The 20,628-nt window shown below is 38.0% G+C and overlaps 1 protein-coding gene across 1 annotated transcript; it reads left to right on the top strand.

Annotated features, from left to right (window-relative positions):
- Nucleotides 1–1,175: 1,175 nt before the first annotated feature.
- Med6 (mediator complex subunit 6) lies at nucleotides 1,176–20,005 on the top strand. The gene is made up of 8 exons (XM_051196253.1): nucleotides 1,176–1,311; nucleotides 4,743–4,902; nucleotides 5,389–5,480; nucleotides 7,229–7,311; nucleotides 8,150–8,258; nucleotides 10,609–10,724; nucleotides 19,064–19,091; nucleotides 19,600–20,005. The coding sequence occupies exons 1-8, from the start codon at nucleotides 1,290–1,292 to the stop codon at nucleotides 19,728–19,730; spliced, it is 741 nt and encodes a 246-aa protein (XP_051052210.1). The 5' UTR covers nucleotides 1,176–1,289; the 3' UTR covers nucleotides 19,731–20,005.
- Nucleotides 20,006–20,628: the final 623 nt, after the last annotated feature.

Raw genomic sequence — 20,628 nt, 5'->3', positions numbered from 1 at the left:
CATGTATCTGGTTTATCATGCATACCTTGTGTTCTGTCACAGCCTCTGCCAATTGGCTTCTAAGGACGTAAGGAAACAAGGTCAGTGAAACAAAACAAAAAGCTTGCCGATTTCCTGCTGAAACTGCATTTAAAAACCCAGTTTAGCATGTGCATACTTCTTTGTGAACATTTCTTTCATCCACATCATTTCAGCTATAGAATCTTAGTTCAAAAATTGAATAATAAGCATGCATTTATTATGTGCTATTTAAAATGTGCTATTCCTTGGTCTATGAGTTGGGAGAAATCCCAATTAAATGAGTGCTCCTCCTGCCTTATGCATTGGTTATGGTTAAATGCTGGGGTGTGGGGGCTGGGTAGAACTTAGTTTTGAGAATATAGGCTCCTTCCTTCAGGTTTTGGGGGTCTGTCTTGTTTACAGGCATCTCCATCATTTTGCTTTTACAAAGCCACACTTGACATTCTGTTATTTTCAATTCCTTCTCCACACAACAGAATTGTTCCCTATCTGTAGTCTATCTGCCTGGAAGGCAGGCGCTGGGACACTTTCTATTTTGTGAAATTTAGTTATAAATTCATTCAGGTTTTTAATCGGTTTAGGTTTGTAATGGGCTCAGCCAACAGGGCAAGCCAAAGACTTTTGAATTCTCTGCTAAATAACAGCTCATTTGTATACTCATGAGGAGTTTTTATTATTTTGAAAATACTGTCTATGTTATCCAGGCTGACCCCCAAATTTGCTATCCACTTGGCTCTGCCTCCTGAGACCTGGAATTAAAAGTGAGAGCCCTTAGACTCGGTTTAGAGGAGAATTTTAGAATATCAGTGGTGTGCATGAGGTAGGGCTCTGTTCAACCTCTTTACCTGTAAACAGAATTACTTTCCCCACTGTTCTGCTCTGACGCTTTGCCTACATTTTTGGTCTGGCTCTGTCCCTCCAGACTCAGCCAGCTCCAGCTTCGCATCCATTGCGAGGCTGCCCTCTCTCTCTCTCACACCGCCGGTCTACAGATCCCGCCCTTCCCTTCTTTCTGGCTCTCTTCTGCGGGTCCCACCTCATCCACCTCCTGGTCGTCACCAGGTGCCAAGCCCTTTTTCTCCTCGCAGGTGTTAAATTTCGACGAGGCTCCTTCCACTTTATCTTCCCTCAGTCCGCCCCGCGTCCACGTTTCGCGAGAATACTTTTGCCCTCCTTGCTTCCCGTACGGACGCAACCGCCGCTTCCGTCGCAGTAGTCATTACCTTTACTGTGCGCCGGAAGGAAGCTCTACGAGCGCTTTTGGAATTATGGCGGCGGTAGATATCCGAGGTAATTTATGTTCCTCTCTCCCCTACCCCCAGATTATGGTTTGCTGGGTTTTTATAGCTCGCCGAGGTCAGCTTCATACCCTTTTGTGAAGCCTCTCAAGTTCTTTTGGGTGGCTTCTGGACAGCCTAAGGCTTTAATTTGACGAAAATTTGTTGAGTTTTTCCGTATTCTGACGAAGAGTCGTAACCAAGAGTTAGGAGCGGTTTTGGCCCTTTCTACCACACTTCTGGGGCGTTATATCGGGGTGAAGGGATAGCTCTTGGGAAGAGAGAACTGGAATAAAATAAGGACTGATCCTATCCTACGGGTCCCCGGACAGAAATCCCGAAATTTTCGTATTAATATTTTAATTTTTAGCTTATAATACCCTTCATTTATCATTCGGTAGTTATCTTTGGCAGGCTGTAGCGGCATTGTCACTTTCGCTGGGTCATAGAATAAGTAAATTGAGAACAAGATGCTTCTTGTTCTCGGGTGGCATGTTAGTTTGTATGTACTTCGTTTTTCTTCTTGACAATTTTATACATGCATAGAATGCATTTTGATCATATGTACCACCAATTACCCTCTTTTGTCTTTCCAACCTTTTCTTCCTAACAAGTTCACCACGTACCTGTGTGTGTGTTGAGTTTAATGAATTAGGGTTACTTGAGTGAGCATGTTTCATTTTTTTTTTTTAAGTTTTTGAGATGTCTTTTGCTATCTTACGTGAACTGAGATCCCAGCTAGTTTGTGTATAGTAGTGATCGTCAGTATATCTGAATCACATTTTTACCTGGTTGTCTTTCATTGTGAAGAGTTTCAGGTTTCTAAGTTCCTCAGTTGAAGATTGCGGAGCGCTACACAGACAGCTGTTCACCACACCGTCTTGTTATTAAATGAAAAGAGAAAATTTAGTCTATGATACATATTTACTTATTTAATTATGTAGTCTTTTCAGTAGTTTACTTATTTGGATTTGTTAGCATCATTGTAATGTGTTTGATGCTTACAGGAATGACAGAGATTCAGAGATAGCCAGAAGTGGAGTGAGAAGGTGTGGAAAGATAAATTAGAGAAGTAGTGTAGGCTAGGGTAAGGTTTACTTCCTCTGAGTAAGACAGAAAGCCACTGTAGAGTTTTGTCAATGGGGATGGCATGTGCTCTGTCTTTCTTTTAATGTATGTACGTATGTATGTATGTGTGTATGTATGTATGTATTAATTAGGTCATTTTCACTGCTGAGAATAGTGTAGGGAGGCAAGGGTAGAGTTTAAAAAAAAAAACAGGACGACTTTTCTGGAATGGATGAAAATTGTAGATTGCTTGGAAAAAGGTGATAACTGCTTTAGTGAGAAGTGGTTGAATCTGCTTGATTTGGTAGTAGTTCTATTTATACCATGAGACCACAGGTTATCTTGAAGTAGAGAAGTAGGACAAATACTTTTTTTTTTTTTTTTTGGAGGCCTGAGATTGTACTTTTCCAATATTTTGTAGATGAATCTCCTTGAATACATGAGGTTGTTTAAACTGATTGATAAAGACCTATGATTAATAGAGTAAATCATATCTGCCTTGGCCTTCAATAATGAATTGTAAGCATTTGATGAGTATTTTCCTGATGAATAAAAACTCACAACTTAATGGGGGCAATGTGAGAATTATTAATAACATATTCAATATATTGAAATTGCCATGAGAGAGGAGAAAAGACCACCTTTCCCACTGTCACAGTTAACATTTATTGAGTTACAGTGTCCCAAGCATTTAACACACATAGTGTATGTGTAATTAAAGATCTTACCTACCTATTGTTAGTTAATAGATAGGAGCATGAAATGATTATGCCTGGTAAATGATATAATGATAAAGCATTAGAAACATTTTTTAGGGAAAAAAGTCAATTTCCTAAAATAGCTAAAAGAAATGCATGATTTACAGTAAATAAAATTGTTAGTCGAACTAGAGAATTTAAACCTTAATCATGGTTCCCCTTTGTTGCTTTTCATTAGAAAAGATATTTTTTTCTGAAGTCATTATTTTCTCTTTTTGTAATTTTGGCTATGACTTTATCCATATGTATGTATGTATGTAACATATATGTTTGTATATATATATATGCATACATATGTATATAGAGAAAGGGAAGTTGGTATTATTTTTGTTAACATACTTTGTCTCCTTTATTTTAGAACACAAAGTACAATTTATTATTTTTTTTTTTTATTTTTTTACATGTAACAACTTTTTTACATTTGATTGATTTTGCATGGAACTTTTTGTCACCTTGAGTTAGATCTGACTTGTTCAGAGATGCCCAGAGTAACTGTATAAAAGAGGTCAAGCTTTTCAACCAGTGTTATATAAGCATGATGATGTTTATAACTAACTCTAATGGTGTTTAGTAGGCACGGACCTTAGACATCATCATCATAGTCAGTGCACAATAAAACTCATTAGTTTTAGGAAACTAATCCACCATGTGTTTTGAGACAGGATCACATATGTAACTCAAGCTGGCCTCAATTGTTTGATCCTCCTGTCTTAGCCTCCCAGAGAGCTATGGCCTGAAGGTCTTCATCACTGTTCTTGGATCTAACCATGCCTTTTTAAAAAGTAAGATTTAATTGTACTCTGAATCTGAAGCATTATGGCTGTAAAAGGGGAATTTTACTCACCATTTGCCCCTTAACGTTAACATCATTAACTTCTTGTAGAGGCTCCCTAACATTCTTTGCCTGACAATGGAAGGATCTTTAAACAGTGGTTGTGGATGTGTTTGTAAAATTTTGTATCAATTGTTACCATTTAAAAACTTTGGCTTTCTAGTCTTTAAAAAGATCTGTCTAGATCTCAAATCTTAACACTTCTTTATCCAATCAAATTATTCAAGATTAAAATATATAAACAGTATATTTTATCTTTTTGTATGAGTTTTCTCTGCTGGGAAATAGTTTACCCTTCTTCACTGTGAGCCTCTCTTCTTTAACACATTCCTGCCTCACGAAAAGTAATTTACACTTCCTCTGTAAAGCGTCTTTGTTCCCCCACCTGTGCTTCTGTGATTAACTTATCCCTAACGTTACTGTAGTCTTTACTGTGTTCCTTTTTCATATTTCTCTCTTCTGTTAAGAGTACACAGGGAGTCAGGAGGCAGAGGCAGGCAGATCTCTGTGAGTTTGAGGCCAGCCTGGTCTACAGAGCTAGTACCAGGACAGGCTCCAAAGCCACAGAGAAACCCTGTCTCAAACCCTGCTCTCCACCCCCCCCCCCAAAAAAAAGTACATAGGCTTGAGGTGGAGAGAAGATGGCTCAGCTGTTAAAGGCTAGGCTCACAACCAAAAATATAAGAGTACATAGAGCAGAGTCTATGTCATTAATTCACGGCACAGAGTAGATATTCTTTGATTAGGTTATTTACTGTTTGTAATTCTTTTATTTCTCTCCTATAGATAATCTGTTGGGAATCTCTTGGGTTGACAGCTCTTGGATCCCCATTTTGAACAGTGGTAGTGTCCTGGATTACTTTTCAGAAAGAAGCAACCCTTTTTATGATAGAACGTGTAATAATGAAGTGGTCAAGATGCAGAGACTAACATTGGAGCACTTGAAGTAAGTTTTAAGGTAGCACCTTTGTCAACTAGAGATTTTGCAGTAATCTGTCATTTTGTCTGTGTGTGATGATTGGTGACCATCACAGTTGACTTCTTTGGAAGGAAAACCAAAAGTTTTAGGCTGGGGAGATGGTTCAGTAGTTATAAAGTTTAGTTTCTGTATTTTAAATAACATTTGCTATGAGGTAATTATAACTGTTAAAGGTAACTTATTGTAGTTTTAAGCATAATCTTACTAAACCAAATTTAAATTCATGAATTTTTATAAATTTTATAAATGGATATATTTGTTTAAAATCCACATTTTCATTTATATACCAAATGTCTGGGAAAATAGCTGGTTTTACTCAATAGCCAACTTTTAACATTAACCATAAGCAATTTTTGTCCTCTTTTTACACTGGTATTGCAATTTATTTGGTAATTTAAGTGACCTACAAAGTTTTAGGAATCATTCATAGATCTCTGTATGTCTCCATTTCAGTCAGATGGTTGGAATTGAATACATCCTTTTACATGCTCAAGAGCCCATTCTTTTCATCATTAGAAAGCAGCAGCGGCAGTCCCCTGCTCAAGGTAAAATGTACCAAACACCACAATTCATTTACTTCCTGTGTGCTTTATTTTGCTTTCAAATAAGGGATTTTTAGCATACCATTTAGGAACTGGTATGTTACTCTTTGTTTGTTTGTTTGTTTGCATCGAGTTCTATTTCTCTAGGCTCCATAAACTACATATATGTCCAGTACTTGTTAGGGGTATACTTATCAGACTGAACATTTATTGTACAAATGGCCAAAACTTATTATGGCTGTCTAGTAAGGATACACACTAGACAAATCACAGGAAAAGACATTGTAGGACTCGACATCTTCTGAGAAGCCATACTAAATGTACCTTCTAGTCAGCATAAGATGAAGCTATACAAGCATACATACATACATATTTCTATTCCAGGAAGCCATTTGAAATTCTGAGCCTAAGGTTGTTTTTGAAAACTGGTCATCTAGGCATTTTCTGCCCTCTAGAATTGAAGACTCCCAGTAGGAACCAGTTTCCGCCCGTATTCATGGTTTACATTTTGGTTGGGCAGGCAGATATAGCTGCAATTAAGAAGTATATCAAAAATTCTGGTAGTACTGGATGTCAGATAGTTCACCTCTTTCTGTGAGCACAGTTGAGTTCCCACTGGGCCTTGAGCTTCCTGAATAACTTTCATCTCTCGGCCTTTGAGTTAATACTTTATAAAACACATGGTCTATATAGTTTTATTAAATTTATAGAGGGTCCACTGAGTATCTTTAAGTGTCACATTCAACCAGAAATCTTACCTGGGTTTTACTACCAAATGAATATTTGCTTAAGAAACAACATTGAAGAGTAAATGTATTCAGATTTGATTTTTGAGCCAGAGAGCTAAGGCATGTACTTTAGCAATGACTGGCACTTCAAGAGACCTTTGGATCAAGCCAAGATTTTGCAAAGCATCTCATTGAAGAAAAGATCATTCAAAGTAGAAACTAGGGTGGTATTGCTGAGAGATATCTCTCAAGTAGATGCTCTACATAAAGATACTTGGGGAACATCCTTTTCCTTGGATTCTTTTAATATCAGAGAATCTTTTGCCAAAGAAGTTACAATTCAGAATCCAAATCTTATTTCCGAATGAAAGGTCTAGAGTCTCTATAGAGAAAAAGAGAAACGTAGCTAATAAGCAAGGCTACTTGAGAACATTCAGGACATAGTAATGACACAAGATGGTATCAAGTTCAGTAGTAGTTATCTATATCCTTAGTGCTCAGTCCTGGGACTCAGAGGCAAGTGTAGTGCATCAGATATCTTCACTCTGGTCTCTAAACCTCTCATGTTCTTCAGTCTTACATCTTAGTTTGGTTGACTGACAGCATTGGCATTGCTTAGTACACGGAAATGTGCTATGTATACCTATATATGGACCTAGTTAGACTCACATTTTAATAATCTTAAGATTCACTGAACTCTTTAAACTTGATTCAGATGTGCCTGGGGTTTGAGAAGCCCTGCCCTGCTGTGGGTAAGAATTGGTGTATATTTTCTGTGCAAGGCAGAAAGTAAACTCTTTAGGCTTTGTGGATGGAACTACATGGAACTACTCAACTGTTAACCACCTGCTTTCCCATACTGCTTGCTTGTAGAGAAATTGCCAGACCTTCCCTTAAAGTTCCATGTATATACTTAAGTGCCAGAGTTTAGTTGTTTGTTGTATGAAAAAAAAAAAAAAAATCATTTTTTAACAGTTTGTGTCCAAGATGTGTTTATAAGCATTTTTTTCCTTGCTGTTTTAGTTATCCCACTGGCTGATTACTATATCATTGCTGGAGTCATCTATCAGGCACCAGACTTGGGGTCAGTTATAAACTCCAGAGTGGTACGTGTCTTCACCCACCTTCACAACTACAGGCCTGCCCGCGCTGCCTCTCTCCCTCCTTCACTCCTTCCCTTTCCTTCCCTCCCCTTCCTTCACCTCTCCTTCCCCTCTCCTCCCCTCTACTTCCCCCTTCTCTTTCCTTTTTTTCTCTTAAGACAGTAGCCTTGGACTCATGTATCTGAAGAGGGCCTCAAATCCCTGGTCCTCCTGCCCCCCATCTCCCATGTGCCAGCACACCTGAGTTCTTTGTTTGTTTGTTTGTTTTTTTACATTCTTTGAACATTAAAGCAGACTTCTAATTGAGATACTCTGCTCTGAGACTCAAGTAGCAGCTCTTCTGTTTTGTGTAAGATGGTATAAAATGTTGACTGTTGGAGAATTTTGAGCACTGATACTGAGTCAAGTCAGTGCAATATACAGATTTTGAAGAGCTGCAGGCTCCATATCATTAGTATTATGCATAAAAACCCTTGGAAAAAGAACTGCACATGTACTATGCTTTTGTTGCCCTTTTTATTATTCCCTAAACAGTACATTGCATCAGGTGTCTGTATAGTGCTTATATTATGTTAGGTCTTATAAGTAATCTAGAGATGATTTAAAGAATATTGGAAAATAGTTAACACAGAAATGCTAGTTATTTTATATAAGGAATGTGAGTGTGTAATTAATTTCTTGCAAATACTGGGGGTGATTACAGCTCTAGTCAAATTGTAATGTAGATTCTGAAAACAGGAAGTTTTTATCTTTGCATAAGTAATATTTTATATTTACTTAGGGCATTTTAGTCGACCTCATGAGAGATTTAGAATGTGTTGGTTTTGTTTTGTTTTACAAGCTTACTGCAGTGCATGGTATTCAGTCAGCTTTTGATGAAGCTATGTCTTACTGTCGATATCATCCTTCCAAAGGGTATTGGTGGCACTTTAAAGATCATGAGGAACAAGGTAAGTAGAGTGCTGGTCCCTCCCAAGACAGTTTGATACTCTGAAGATGCAGCTTGAGGGCTTGTGACATTACTGAGATAGGTTTTAGTTTCTCATGTGATGGCATTACTGCCTCTGTGTTCATGTCATAGGTACAGTAATAGTAACATCAGAACAGTTGTTTTGCCCATGAGGTCACATGTCCATACGTTTTGTAAAGAAGGTGTACAGTTTTAAATTATTTGGAACATAAAGAGGAGAAACCTTGGTGATGAATGAGCAAAGGTATTTTTTACTTCTTGGGTTGTCTTGGAATTTGAAGCCATTCATCTCTCTAGTCTTTAAAGTCAGGGGATGAGATACTGCTCTTGCACCCTCACCCCTCCATTGTATTAAGGGTTAAACCCAGGGCCTTAGGCAAGCACTTTATTCCCAGTTATATCCCTCGTTGATTAGGTTCTTTGCTTGATGTCTTTTGACATTTGTGTGTGTGTGTAAATCTGTGATATGCATGTAAGCTTGCGTGCCACAGCACATGTGTGGATGTCAGAGGACAACTCTCGAGTTGGTTTGCTGCATCCACCTGTGGTGATATTTTGTTTGTGATCTAACAAATAAAGCTTGCCTGAAGTTTAGAGTGTGGAGCTAAGCCACTAGTTAACCATAGAGGCCAGGCAGTAGTGGCACATACCTTTAATCTCAGCACTAGGGGAGACAGAGGCAGAAGGATCTCTGAGTTCAGGGCCACCCTGGGCTACACTAGATTGATCCAGTCTCAAAGAAAAACACAGGTCACACCTTTGATCCCAGCACTTGGGATCACTCGCCTTTAATCCCAATACTAGGGAGGTCGAGACAGGAGTTACATGGCTGGGGCAGAATGAGGAATATAAGTTGGGGGAGACAGGAGCTCAGAACATTCAGTCTGAGGATTCCTAGGAATAGGATCCCCCATTTGATCTGAGGATTCAGTAGAGGTAAGAACTAATGATTGGCTACTCTGCTTCTCTGTTCATTCAGCTTTTATGGCTATATATGACTCTGGGTTTTTTTTTTTTTTTTTTATTAAAACCAATTAGCATAAGTGCTACCTTTAATGTGTGTTTTGGGTATTAAACTCAGGTTTCTAGGCTTGTATGGCCAGTGTCTTGTCCATTGTAACTCACACTGGCCCTAGGTCACTTTCTCTTTCTCATTCTTTGATGTTAGTACCTGTCATGAACTAGGTTCTTTAGTTCCCATAGATGCTGATCGGTGGCTGGTTTTTTTTTTTTTTTTTTTTTTTTTTTTTTGTTTTGTTTTGTTTTTTGGCACGTTTCTACCAAAAACTTATGTCCAGAATTATGTCTATATCAGTGTATTTTCTTTCTTTTTTTTGAGAATAATTAAAGTGTAGAAAAAATGGCTTTTATATAGAATTCAGAACTGTGTAGTAGCCTTTCACATAAGTTACTTTGATTCTTAATATTAGATGCAGGCAGTACTGTTTGATGTAGGAAAGTGTGCCTTAGTGGGGTAAAGTTGACCCAAGGGCAATTGTACTCTCCTTATGATGTCTAGAATATGGTCACTTGGAATCCTTCCTGTAGAAATAATCCCTACATCCATCCCCTACCTCTGTTCCCCATGCCAGAGCAAATCCTACATGTTAGTAACTTCAGAATTTCTTTCATATTCTTTTTTATGCTTGCATGATCTTGTTTTTTAATTCTCCCCGTCGTTACAATGTTTAGCTTTTTCTTAGAGAGAATGGGAATGAATAAATGAATGTGTTTTAGAAAATCTCTCCATCTGGAGCCAAGGCTGTCCTTGAGCCCTTAATCCTCTTGGCCTTATCTTCCCAAGTGCTAAGATGAACAGAGATATGGATAACCATCCTTGGCTAATTGCAGTCTTTTGAGACAGATCTTGTGTAGTCTAGGCGGGTCAACCTTGAGCTTGCTATATAGCCAAGGATGGCCTTGAACTCTTGGTTCTCTTGCCTGGTTTAATTAGTGTTTTTCTGATGGAGCATAGTAACTAAAACCTGTCTTTTGTATTTGTCCTTAGTAGATTGTACAGAAAAGGACCATTGAGTTGCACTTAAAATACTCAAAAGTAATTTCAATCGAATAACATTTAGGTAATTATGAAGAATGTTAGACTTAGAACTGTTTGTCCATCAGTGTTACACACTAAAACCAAAATATCTTTAAAAGACGGGCATGTCAGCTTTTGAAATGTTAGAATTTAACATCATTCGTAAAGGAGAATTAGGAACTCCTTTTAGTATTTGATGTGTTGTATTTGAAGAATTGTTATAGTAAAGATGTTATTAAAATAATGGTTTGAGTATGTTCAGTATGTTGATTTGGATTTTATATTTTGATAGATAAAGTCAAACCTAAAGCCAAAAGGAAAGAAGAACCAAGCTCTATTTTTCAGAGACAGCGTGTGGATGCTTTACTTGTCGACCTCAGACAAAAATTCCCACCCAAATTTGTTCAGGTAACAAAAATGTGTTGTAAATTTTGATTTGAAAGTCTTTTAGGTGTGGTTTGAAAATACTGGTCTTCCTTATTAGCTAAAAAATTACCCCTGAAAAATTACCCCTGAGAGGAAAAGTTTAAAAAGACTTAGTGGAGGTAATGAATAAAAGGAATGGATTCAGCATTGTTCTGTTTTTTATTGGGTCTGTATGAGCATTAAAGTCTGTATTTAGATATTATTCTCATCCATAAAGTTGCTGAAAGCATAATAGGTTGTAACAATCGTAGAATATGAAACTCATGCTTTCTATTTTACATGCTGCATTTCCAGTTTGTTGTATAACATATGCAGTCATGCAGTCTCTTAAGTGGTTAGTGGGTAAAGACTCTTAGCAGAAGGAGTAGAAAGTAGTAGAGGGCTTGGCGTGGTCTAGAGAGGAAGCAGAGGTAGTAATTGTGTTAAAGATTTGTAATGCCACCTAAGGATTTAGAAGTAGTGTAGCAGTAGATCCACCTGCCATTCTACCACATGAGCTTTTGAAGTGAAGCAGCTGAGAAATGGAGTACATGGCCATGGTAGTGTCAGGTATTCTGGGCCTTTACAGAAATGTGAACTCTCACTGGCATGTTTATTGTTGTTATGAAGGAATTTTGAAGGTTTTTTTAAGTTAATTGAATTCTTTTTTTTTTCTTTTTCTTTTTTTTTTAAACACCATAAAATGACTTTAGAACAGGTCTCCTTCCCCTGTCTGACTCTGAAATTACTGTAATGGTTATATGATAGTGAAGAGAATATGAGATCAGAAGGCTAGCTTAGAGAAATTTCATGAACTGTTCTTAAAGGTGGAACAAGGGGAAACATGAATTAGATCTGTGTGGTATATGCTGGGAAACTGCTCTGGGCTGTTTGAGGTAAGGTGTGTTGATTGTTTATACTGAGAGTTCACCATCTCTGCTGTATATCCTGGGGGGGGGGGGGAACATCTAGATCTAAGCTGCACATTAACCACTAGACATACATGATTCTTGAGCACTGCAAACACAGCTCGCTCATTCAGGCCAAGTTGTGATGTAAGTATACAGTACATACTCAGTCTTAAAACTTGTACCAGGAATGGAGAGACGGCTCAGTGAGTAAAGAGACTTACTGCTCTTTCAGATGACCCAAGCTTAGTTCCTAGCACCCACATCAGGCGGCTTATAACTGCCTGTAACTCCAGTTCCATGGGGTCAGATACTGTCTTCTCACTTCCATGGGTATCTACACATGCATATACGTAAATAAATAAAAATAAATCTTAAAACAGAAACAAAATCAACTTAAGGCTAGAGAGATGACTCAGTAGTTAAGAGTATTGGCTGATCTTCCAAAGGACCCGGCATTGATCCCAGCACCCATGTGGCAGCTCACAAACATCCAGTACTCTCTTCTGGCCTCTGCAAGTACCATACATATGTGTGGTATATAGATATACATATAAACAAAACATACAAATATACTTAAAAACAAACAAAAACCTTGCACCAAAAAAAGTAAGATTAATTTTTTTAAAGTATCTATTATATAGTTTATAGATAAGCCTGGAGGATCCCCTCAAAAATTGTTTGGTGTATATGGTTTTGCTTGTGTATCACATATGCATGTGGTGCCCTCGGAGAACAGGAGAGGGCCTTGAATGCTCTTTCTTGAACAGATGGTTGTGAGCCTCTATGTGGGTGCTGGGGCTCAAACCCAGGTTGTTTGTAAGAACAGCCATCTAGTGAGAGGCTAGACACTGTAGAAACTTAAAGACAGCCTTGACTCGTAATACAAGAAAAGCTTTATCTTATACAGAGTTATGGCAATTAAAATAAATACATAAAAACAGAGGGGTTAATTTAAAAGTAAACACATATGACCCCAGTGCTTATCTTTTGTATCTTCTACCAACTATACCATTCATAGCATTTCAATGAGGTTTTTCTTTTAAAGGTAGCAATAGATACATAAGAATTGCTGTTTTTTCAACCCATTATTTGTTTTAGCCATCCAAGGACTAAAAGCTAAATAGTGAAGCGAGTAGATCTAGTTTTGTAGTAGATGCAGGAAAAGATGACTTCTCTGGAACTGCTAGGACTCTTCTTTCTTGGGCCTAGAGAAGCAGATGGTATCCAAGTTGCCCAGCTGTTTAGAGCTCAGGGTATACTCCAACTTAGACATGGTATTGAACAGTCAGGCTTTTGATGCCTAAGTGTGTTTTTTTTCTATAGTACTATTAGCACAGGCGAATGTATAAGAAGTCTTCTAGAGTCTTTGAAGCCTTTTTCCCATGTCTTAATTCTTGGTACTGCTGGATATTATACTGGTACTAATGTGAGGATGGGGGTTCAGATCCTTTATGATTAATTTCTTTTCAGTGATTTTTGATCTGGAAGCTGCTAGGGGTCTATAGAATATAGCTCCAGTTAGATTTACCTTAAGACTGTTTGATTACATTTGATTAAAGGTATTCCTGTTCTGTTTACCTTTCTCATAGCATAGTCTGTTAGTTGGTCAGCAGTGTTCACTAGGAAAGATTATTCAGTGTGTGCTGGTACCTAGGACATCAGTTCAAGTGGTTCAGAACTAGCAGTACAAAAATCTCAAAATTTTTATTGCCCTCAATGTTACTCTGTCAATTCCTTCTTCTGTTGTAAAAGAAAAAATAATCCAGACGCATTTAAATCTTGATATTACCATATTTGGTAATTTGTTAGCAAGATACTCATGTGGTTTTACTTGGTAGAGATTTATTTCTATGTGATATAATAAGAATATCCAGCCAAGGGTTGGAGAGATGGCTCAGTGGTTAAGAGAACTTGCTTCTCTTACAGAGGATCCAGGTTGAATTCTCAGCACCCATGTGGCAGGTCACAACTGTCTGTAACTCTAGTTCCAAAGGGCTTCAATGTCCTATTTTTGCTTCTGCAAGCACCAGGCGTGCATGTAGTGCAAAGACATACATTCAGGCAAAACACTGCTATGCATTAAAAAAGAAGACTATATGGTAGGTCCTAGGGGAAAAGACAATAAAGTCTAGAGGGGTCTGTGTTCTATATGTAGGTTTCCTTGTCCTTTTCCCTTCATTTTATCTGGCTATAGAGCATGAATTTTTATCTCAACAATAAAAATGTACCAATATATGAATATTTCTGCCTGGGAAATTTTTTTAGAAACATAGAACTAAATCTAATAGAGGTAGTTCATCACATATTGATGCTTCTGTCAAGCACGTAACAAAATCCCACAGTCTCTGAAGGAAAGCAGATCTCTGGCATAAACTACGTTATTTGTGTAGCCTAGGAACAGTGAGCCAGTTGTCAGGTCCAGAATGGTGGGAACCTCCCACAATTCAAGTTTATATATACCAGCCAAGGGTCAACCTTGATAGTAGGCCTCTTTGTTTTGTACTTTTTTTCAGTGTTGTGAGTTGAACTCAAGGCCTTGGAGGAGCTGTACCTCACATCCTCAGTACCCCCCACTTTTTTTCTTAAAAAAAAAAAACAAAAACAAAACATTACCATTAACTTATTGGTATGGTAGTTCTCGGGGGGAGGGGGCATACATATGTCATGATACATGGATATGGAGGTTATAGGACAACTTGCGGGAGTAGATTTTCTCCCTCTGTCGTGCATGTCCCAGGTTTCAAACTCAGGTGGTAGATGCATTTTACTTTATTCTCTTAACCATTTTATTGGCCCTCTTAACTTTTTTTTATTTTTGTGATGGGATCTCACTAAGTCACCCAGGCTGGCCTTGAACTTTCACTGCAGCACACATAGACTATGAACATGGGATCCTCCTGTCTCAGCTGAGTAGCTGGAATTACAGACACACACCCCCCAACATCACCACAGCCACTGCAAAAAGCCTTTCTGAGGATAGCAATGCCAGGCTTTCTATGATAAACTTTTTTCTGCACAGTGTATAATAAGGAACCCTGATTGGTCTCGTTGAATGTAATGTTCACAATATTTGCAGTTGGAGTATGTAAGTGTGCAATTGACAGTTGAATGTGGTTGATTCCAGAAAAACTTGTCTTTTGTACAATGGATAGGTAAGAAGGTTTAAGGAAGGTACCTTTGTTCAGAAGGACAGGGCCAGGAGAGTTGGCTCAGGGCTTCAGAGCCACTGACTGCCCTTCTATAGGACTTTGGTTCAATCTACAGCACTCACATTGTGACTCAGAGACATTTGTAACTCTAGTTCCAGGGGATTGAGGCCTTCTTCTGGCCTTGCTTGGCACCATGCGTACATGTGGTAACAGATATACATGCAAACAAAACACTGATATACAGAAACTTAATAAGATTTTTAAAAGTGACTGTGTAACATTAGGATGAAGAGGTTACTTTTTCTTGTGGGATAATAGATGTGCACAGATACTTTATATGTATGTGTGTCTATAGAAGTATGCCAAGATATGTCAAGAAGTATATTGGATTGGTATTAGTGTCCCACTGTTTTGTCGGTATATTTTAACTTAGCATGCAGAGTCCTTGGTTGAGAATAAGGAGTTGTCTGTGAGTTTCGAGGGAGAAGGTGTTTTGGAGCATTTAATTTAGTAACAGGACAGGAAAATGACAAAGCCTTATCAAAGAAAAGCACCGTTGTACAGTAGAGGACCTGACAATGCCTTTGATTTCTAATGTTCCCAACACTCTTTTTTGCAATGTCATTTGTTTATTTCTTTCTAACCTGGTCCCACAGCCATTCAGCCCCAAATAAACACACAGAGACTTACAATAATTATAAACTGTTTGGCCAATGGCTCAGGCTTCTTATTGACTAGCTCTCTCTTAATTATTAACCCATTTCTATTAAACTATGTATTGCCATGAGGCTGTGGCTTATCCATAATGCTCCAGCTTGTTATTCCTTTTGACCACTACATGCATCTTCCTGGTTTCCTCTCTCTGCATCCTTCCCCCCAGAATTTTCCTCTTCTGGTATCCCCACCTATACTTGCTGACTGGCTACTGGCCATTCAGTGTTTTATTCATCAGCCAATAAGAGAAACATTTACAGAACACCCCCCCCCCATTGTCTCCTCTTTTCTGTCTAAACAAAAGGTTTTAACTTTAACATAGTAAAATTATGTATAACTAAACAGTTATCAAGCAAGAACTGTAGTTAGCAGTATTTAGCCCATTAACATTTGGCAAAATTTAAAGAAACTGTTCTATCATCTATCTTTGTGAGTCTAAAGTTTTATGTGTAACTTACCTTTTACCATAACTAAGGAAAACAGTAAGCATAACTATCTGTCTTCAGCTCCATCAAAGACCTCAGAAGGAGGTCTAGACAGTCACCCAAAGTTCTGTAATGTTGGAACATCCATCTTTAGCCTACAGGCCTAGAGTGTCTGTCATACGTCTCAGCGAAGCAGGAAATTTGAAACTGTCCCTGTCTGTCAGTCATTCTTCTGTGTCCTGCAGAATGTCTCGTAGACTCTTCCATGAAGTGCAAACCTGGAAGAACTGTCCTATCTTGTTTTGCCAGGTTCAGCAGTCACTTTCCTGTGGGTCCTGCATGTCTAGTTTATACAGCATATGGTCAAACAGTCCAGGCAAAAACAATTTCTTGCCCAAATGGCTAGTCTTACCATGTCGAAGGCAAACTCCATAAAGAGTTCCTTTGATACCCATCTTCTTCTCTGATTTTTAATTGATGTTGCCAGAAGCAGTTATGTCTCACTGTCATGAAGAACCCTAATAAACCATTTTAAATGCCGTATTGTGTAGGTCTTTGAAGAATGCCTATCCATTTGAAATATCTCTCTGTATAGCTAGAAAACCAAACCAATATAACTATAAGTTTTGACTATTGTAGGTGACTATTTGTAATTTGTACTTAATTATGCATTGCATTACATTACATTTTAAAAAGAGCTGTATAAGCACAATATCTAAACAAGAGTGGAAATATACATAAAACAAAATTGACCTTAAATTTGTATCAATTAACCAAAATCTTTACTAATGCAAAGTATACATTTCTATATTATAATCCCCCCTTTTTTTTTTCTTTAGAAAGAAATTGACCATGATCATTAACCATTTCTAACCAACTCCATTTAAATGAAAACAACCCTTTATAAATAATATTTGGGAGTTTGGGAGTACTTCTCTCCAAACTGCTTCCTGCTTTTTGGTGCTGTCAATACCATGGGGATCCTGAGAAAACCCAGAAACCTGGCCAGATCCTGGCTGTAGGAGTCTGAGGCTGCATCTTTTCAGCTGTTTTGGATGTTGGATCATCTGGGCATTGCTTCAGGGGTCTTACTTCATCACACCATGTTAGTGTGGAAGGAATCCACAGCTTTTCTTTTTTTTTTTTTTTTGTGGAAACAAGAGCAGAACATCTTTTCCAAAGTTACCTGTCCTTAGACTTATATTTTTGAAGTCATGTTGTTTTCAAAATATATGTTGGGTTAAGCCAGCAGCATTTATAATCAAATGTCTTTTAGCAGCTGTCCCTCTTTTCTCAGCAATCAAACGATTTAAAGACAACACTATAGCATACAGTATCCAGATTCTGTGTGTATTTTCCAAATAAATGTGTCTTTTTAAAATTACTCTATGCTTTTACTGTTTGGTTTTTAAAGACAGGGTTTTTTTTTTGTGTGTGTGTGTGTGTGTGTGACTTTAGTTGTCCTGGAATTCACTGTGTAGACCAAGATCTGCCTGCCTCTGCCTCTGGAGTGTTTGGATTAAAGGCGTAGGTCATCACACACAGCTACTCTATTTCTTATTTAGGACTTTCTCTATTCTTTTCTTTTCTCTCCCAAGCCTACATATATTTTTAAACACACTGTAAACTATTTAGAGGTTTTTCTTCTTTCCCCCTGAATCTGTCTTTTTATGGCCACAAGTCTTTTTATCTGTTAAACATCATGGTTAAGATTAAAGCAGCTAGCCCCGCCTTATTCCTTCACTTTCTGAGAGTAGTTTCATGATGGAGTACTGGTGGGAGCCATGCTTATTACCACAACTTTGTGGAATTTCTAGGTCCATGTCACCACCACGAAGCATACTGCCAGCTGCTGATAAACACCATTTAATTGTTTGGTGCAGTTTTTGCCACTAATGGCTGAGTCAAGAAGCCTCTCTTAAACGAGTCAAGCCTCTGCTTGCCTTTAGCAAACAGTGCCCACTCAAGAAAATGCTGCTACCAAGAAGTTGTGCTTGACTTTGTTCTTTTGGTTTTAAAATCCCTTTTTAAACTTTTGTCAGGTTTAATGTGGAGATTCTTGTCCCATGTTGAGGGCATGAATCGTTTATTTTAGTGTGGGAATGTTCCATTATGTGGGTTCTAGGGATCAAATAGATGGTCAGGCTTTGGTGGCAAGTGCCTTTACCTGCTAAGTCATCTCCCAGGCTCCTAAAGTTTCATTTTTAATAATATACTTCATAAGATCATTCTTTTAAAATTATTTTTTAAATTATGTGTTTGTGTATAGGTTTGTGTATGTGAATACATTACTTACAGGAGCCAAAAGAGGGCACCTGATCCCCTTAAGCTGGAGTTCCATGCAGTTGTAAGCTGCCCAATGTGTGTGCTGGAACCAAATTTAGTTCCTCTGGAAGAACAGTATGTGATCATAAACCACTGATCCAGCTGGGTAGGAGAGATGACTCAGCTGCTTTTTAGAGGATCTAGGTTTTGTTCCCATCACCCACTTAACACAGCTCCCAACCATCTGTAACTCTAGTTCCAAAGGATTTGACCTCCTCTTCTGGCTTCCTTGGACACCAGGCATGTACAAGGTACTCAGACATATATGCAGGCAAAATAGCCATACATATAAAAATAAATAAATTTTGGGGGAAAGAAATCTTTTTCTGTCTTAGTTTCCATGCTTGCCATACTTAAAATCAAAGGGTCTGTCTACAGAACTCATTTTGTGGACTGGATTGGCCTCAAACTCACAGAGGTCCACCTGCCTCTGCCTCCCAAGCGTTGGGATTAAACCACTCCTGGCTTCATTATGCTTTCTTATAGTTCATGTCCTCTAAGCAGGTAAGTCTCTTCAGAGTTTGGTGGCTCTTTTATCCCTTTATTGTAGCCTTTGTGGGGTGGCATGCAGTTTGTTATTGGCATATCATTTTTATGGCTGACTTCTGGTTTTAGATTTGTGTCTTTCTGAAATGAAGGGTATAAACAGTAGAAAATGACAAGCTTTTTTATGGTGCATGAATGGTAATTGTCCTTTATGAAGTCATTTTACAATGCAGTTACATAAGTATGTCATTTAAGACTATAAGACCCAGAAGAAACATTATTAACTTGCCTTTTCCTTCTCCTTCCCCCCTGTTTTATTTTTCAAATCCTAGCAAAAGTCTGGAGAAAAGCCTGTCCCAGGTATGGTTCATCTCCTTTCCTTAGTAAACTTGTAGTACAATCAAGCAGCTTGTTATGTCCTAACAGCAACGGCATGTGAAATGAGTTGCAGTTATTTGTCCTTTTAGGCCGTCCCATTATAGTTTGTCACCCCTAACCTTTGAACTCTTGAATTGCCAACACTTAGTGTTTTTGTGGTAGTGACACTAGCATTTAAAAGTAGAGTTTAGAGCAAAGAAGCCACAGTGACTTGATGTTAGCTATCATAGAATCAGTTTTTGTGGCTTGTTCACACTTGATATCTTACTTTAATAACACATGCTAGTCTAGCTTTATAAATTTCTTTGAGTTAATGAATTTTTAGGGTTATAAATGAGTTTTAAAATGTTTGCCTGGGGAAACAACTAAATATTCAACTTTGTAAGCAATTCAACATGGATTGAAAAGAGTAAACCATTGGTACTAAGCATTGTTTAATTTGTCTTCCACCTTCATTTGTTTTGTCTAAATACCTGCTTTTGATGACTAGTGGACCAGACAAAGAAAGATGCAGAGCCTCTCCCAGAAACCGTGAAATCTGAGGAGAAGGAGAGTGCAAAAAATGTCCAGCAGACTGTGAGCACCAAAGGTCCCCCTGAGAAACGAATGAGACTTCAGTGAATAGTGGACAAGAAAGAAGCTGGCAAGATCCTTGTCACTCACTATACCTCAATACCATGGGAGGTTCTTGAGACTTAAAATACTATGGAAGTCCTCTCATTTGTATGGAATGCACTTGTTATTTACAAAAGGACATTCTCCCTACCATGATTTCTATGTGCATATTTCTTAGGTATCTTTTGTAACCTTTCCTCTACTGGTCATGGGCAATGCACCTAATTCACAGATACACTAGTATATATCTTTAAAAACAATAAAGTTATTTGTGTATATTACTCATCGTACCTTTTCCTAGTCTTTGAGAGGATAAATGTTAATGCAGTAACTAAGCACGCCTTGTAATATTTGGAAATTTCTCTGTGTTACAATAATACATTATTGAATAATTGAAAGGTAACAGAAAACTCTCATTGATATCATCATCCTATGGACTTTTGTCAGTTTGCTTTTTCTTTTTAAAGTATTCCCACATTTTTTTTCTTTATCATGTTAGTCTGTTATGAGTACTTGATGGTGTTTACTAGTGTGTAGATTATAATTACAGAGAAGGCTGCAGTGATCTCATTTGTGTATAGTGCCATATGCATGGTCTGTAGGGCTGGGTCACTGCAGCCTCCACATCCTTAGGGCTCTTATACTCTGTATTGTCAGGTTGTTTTCCTCCAACGGTGCAAAGGGTGAAGTACTGTGTTCTTCAGTCTCTGTCACCAGATTTATCACTTACATGTTCTATTGCTAGTTAAGCAGCAGGAAGTGTTTTATTATTTAAAGTGGCAAGACAAATTTTGTGGTGACAATGTTATTTATGACTTATTAAAGCTTGCTTGAGGATTCAGAAAGTAAAGTTAGCCACAAGCCATAGAGGTCAGGAGGTGATGTCATACACTTTCAGTTTCAG

This window comes from Phodopus roborovskii, unplaced genomic scaffold (genome assembly GCF_943737965.1).
Source record: "Phodopus roborovskii unplaced genomic scaffold, PHOROB, whole genome shotgun sequence".
Taxonomy (NCBI): domain Eukaryota; kingdom Metazoa; phylum Chordata; class Mammalia; order Rodentia; family Cricetidae; genus Phodopus; species Phodopus roborovskii.
The sequence above is the reverse complement of the archived record's forward strand: the minus strand, read 5'-3'. Positions and strand labels throughout refer to the sequence as shown.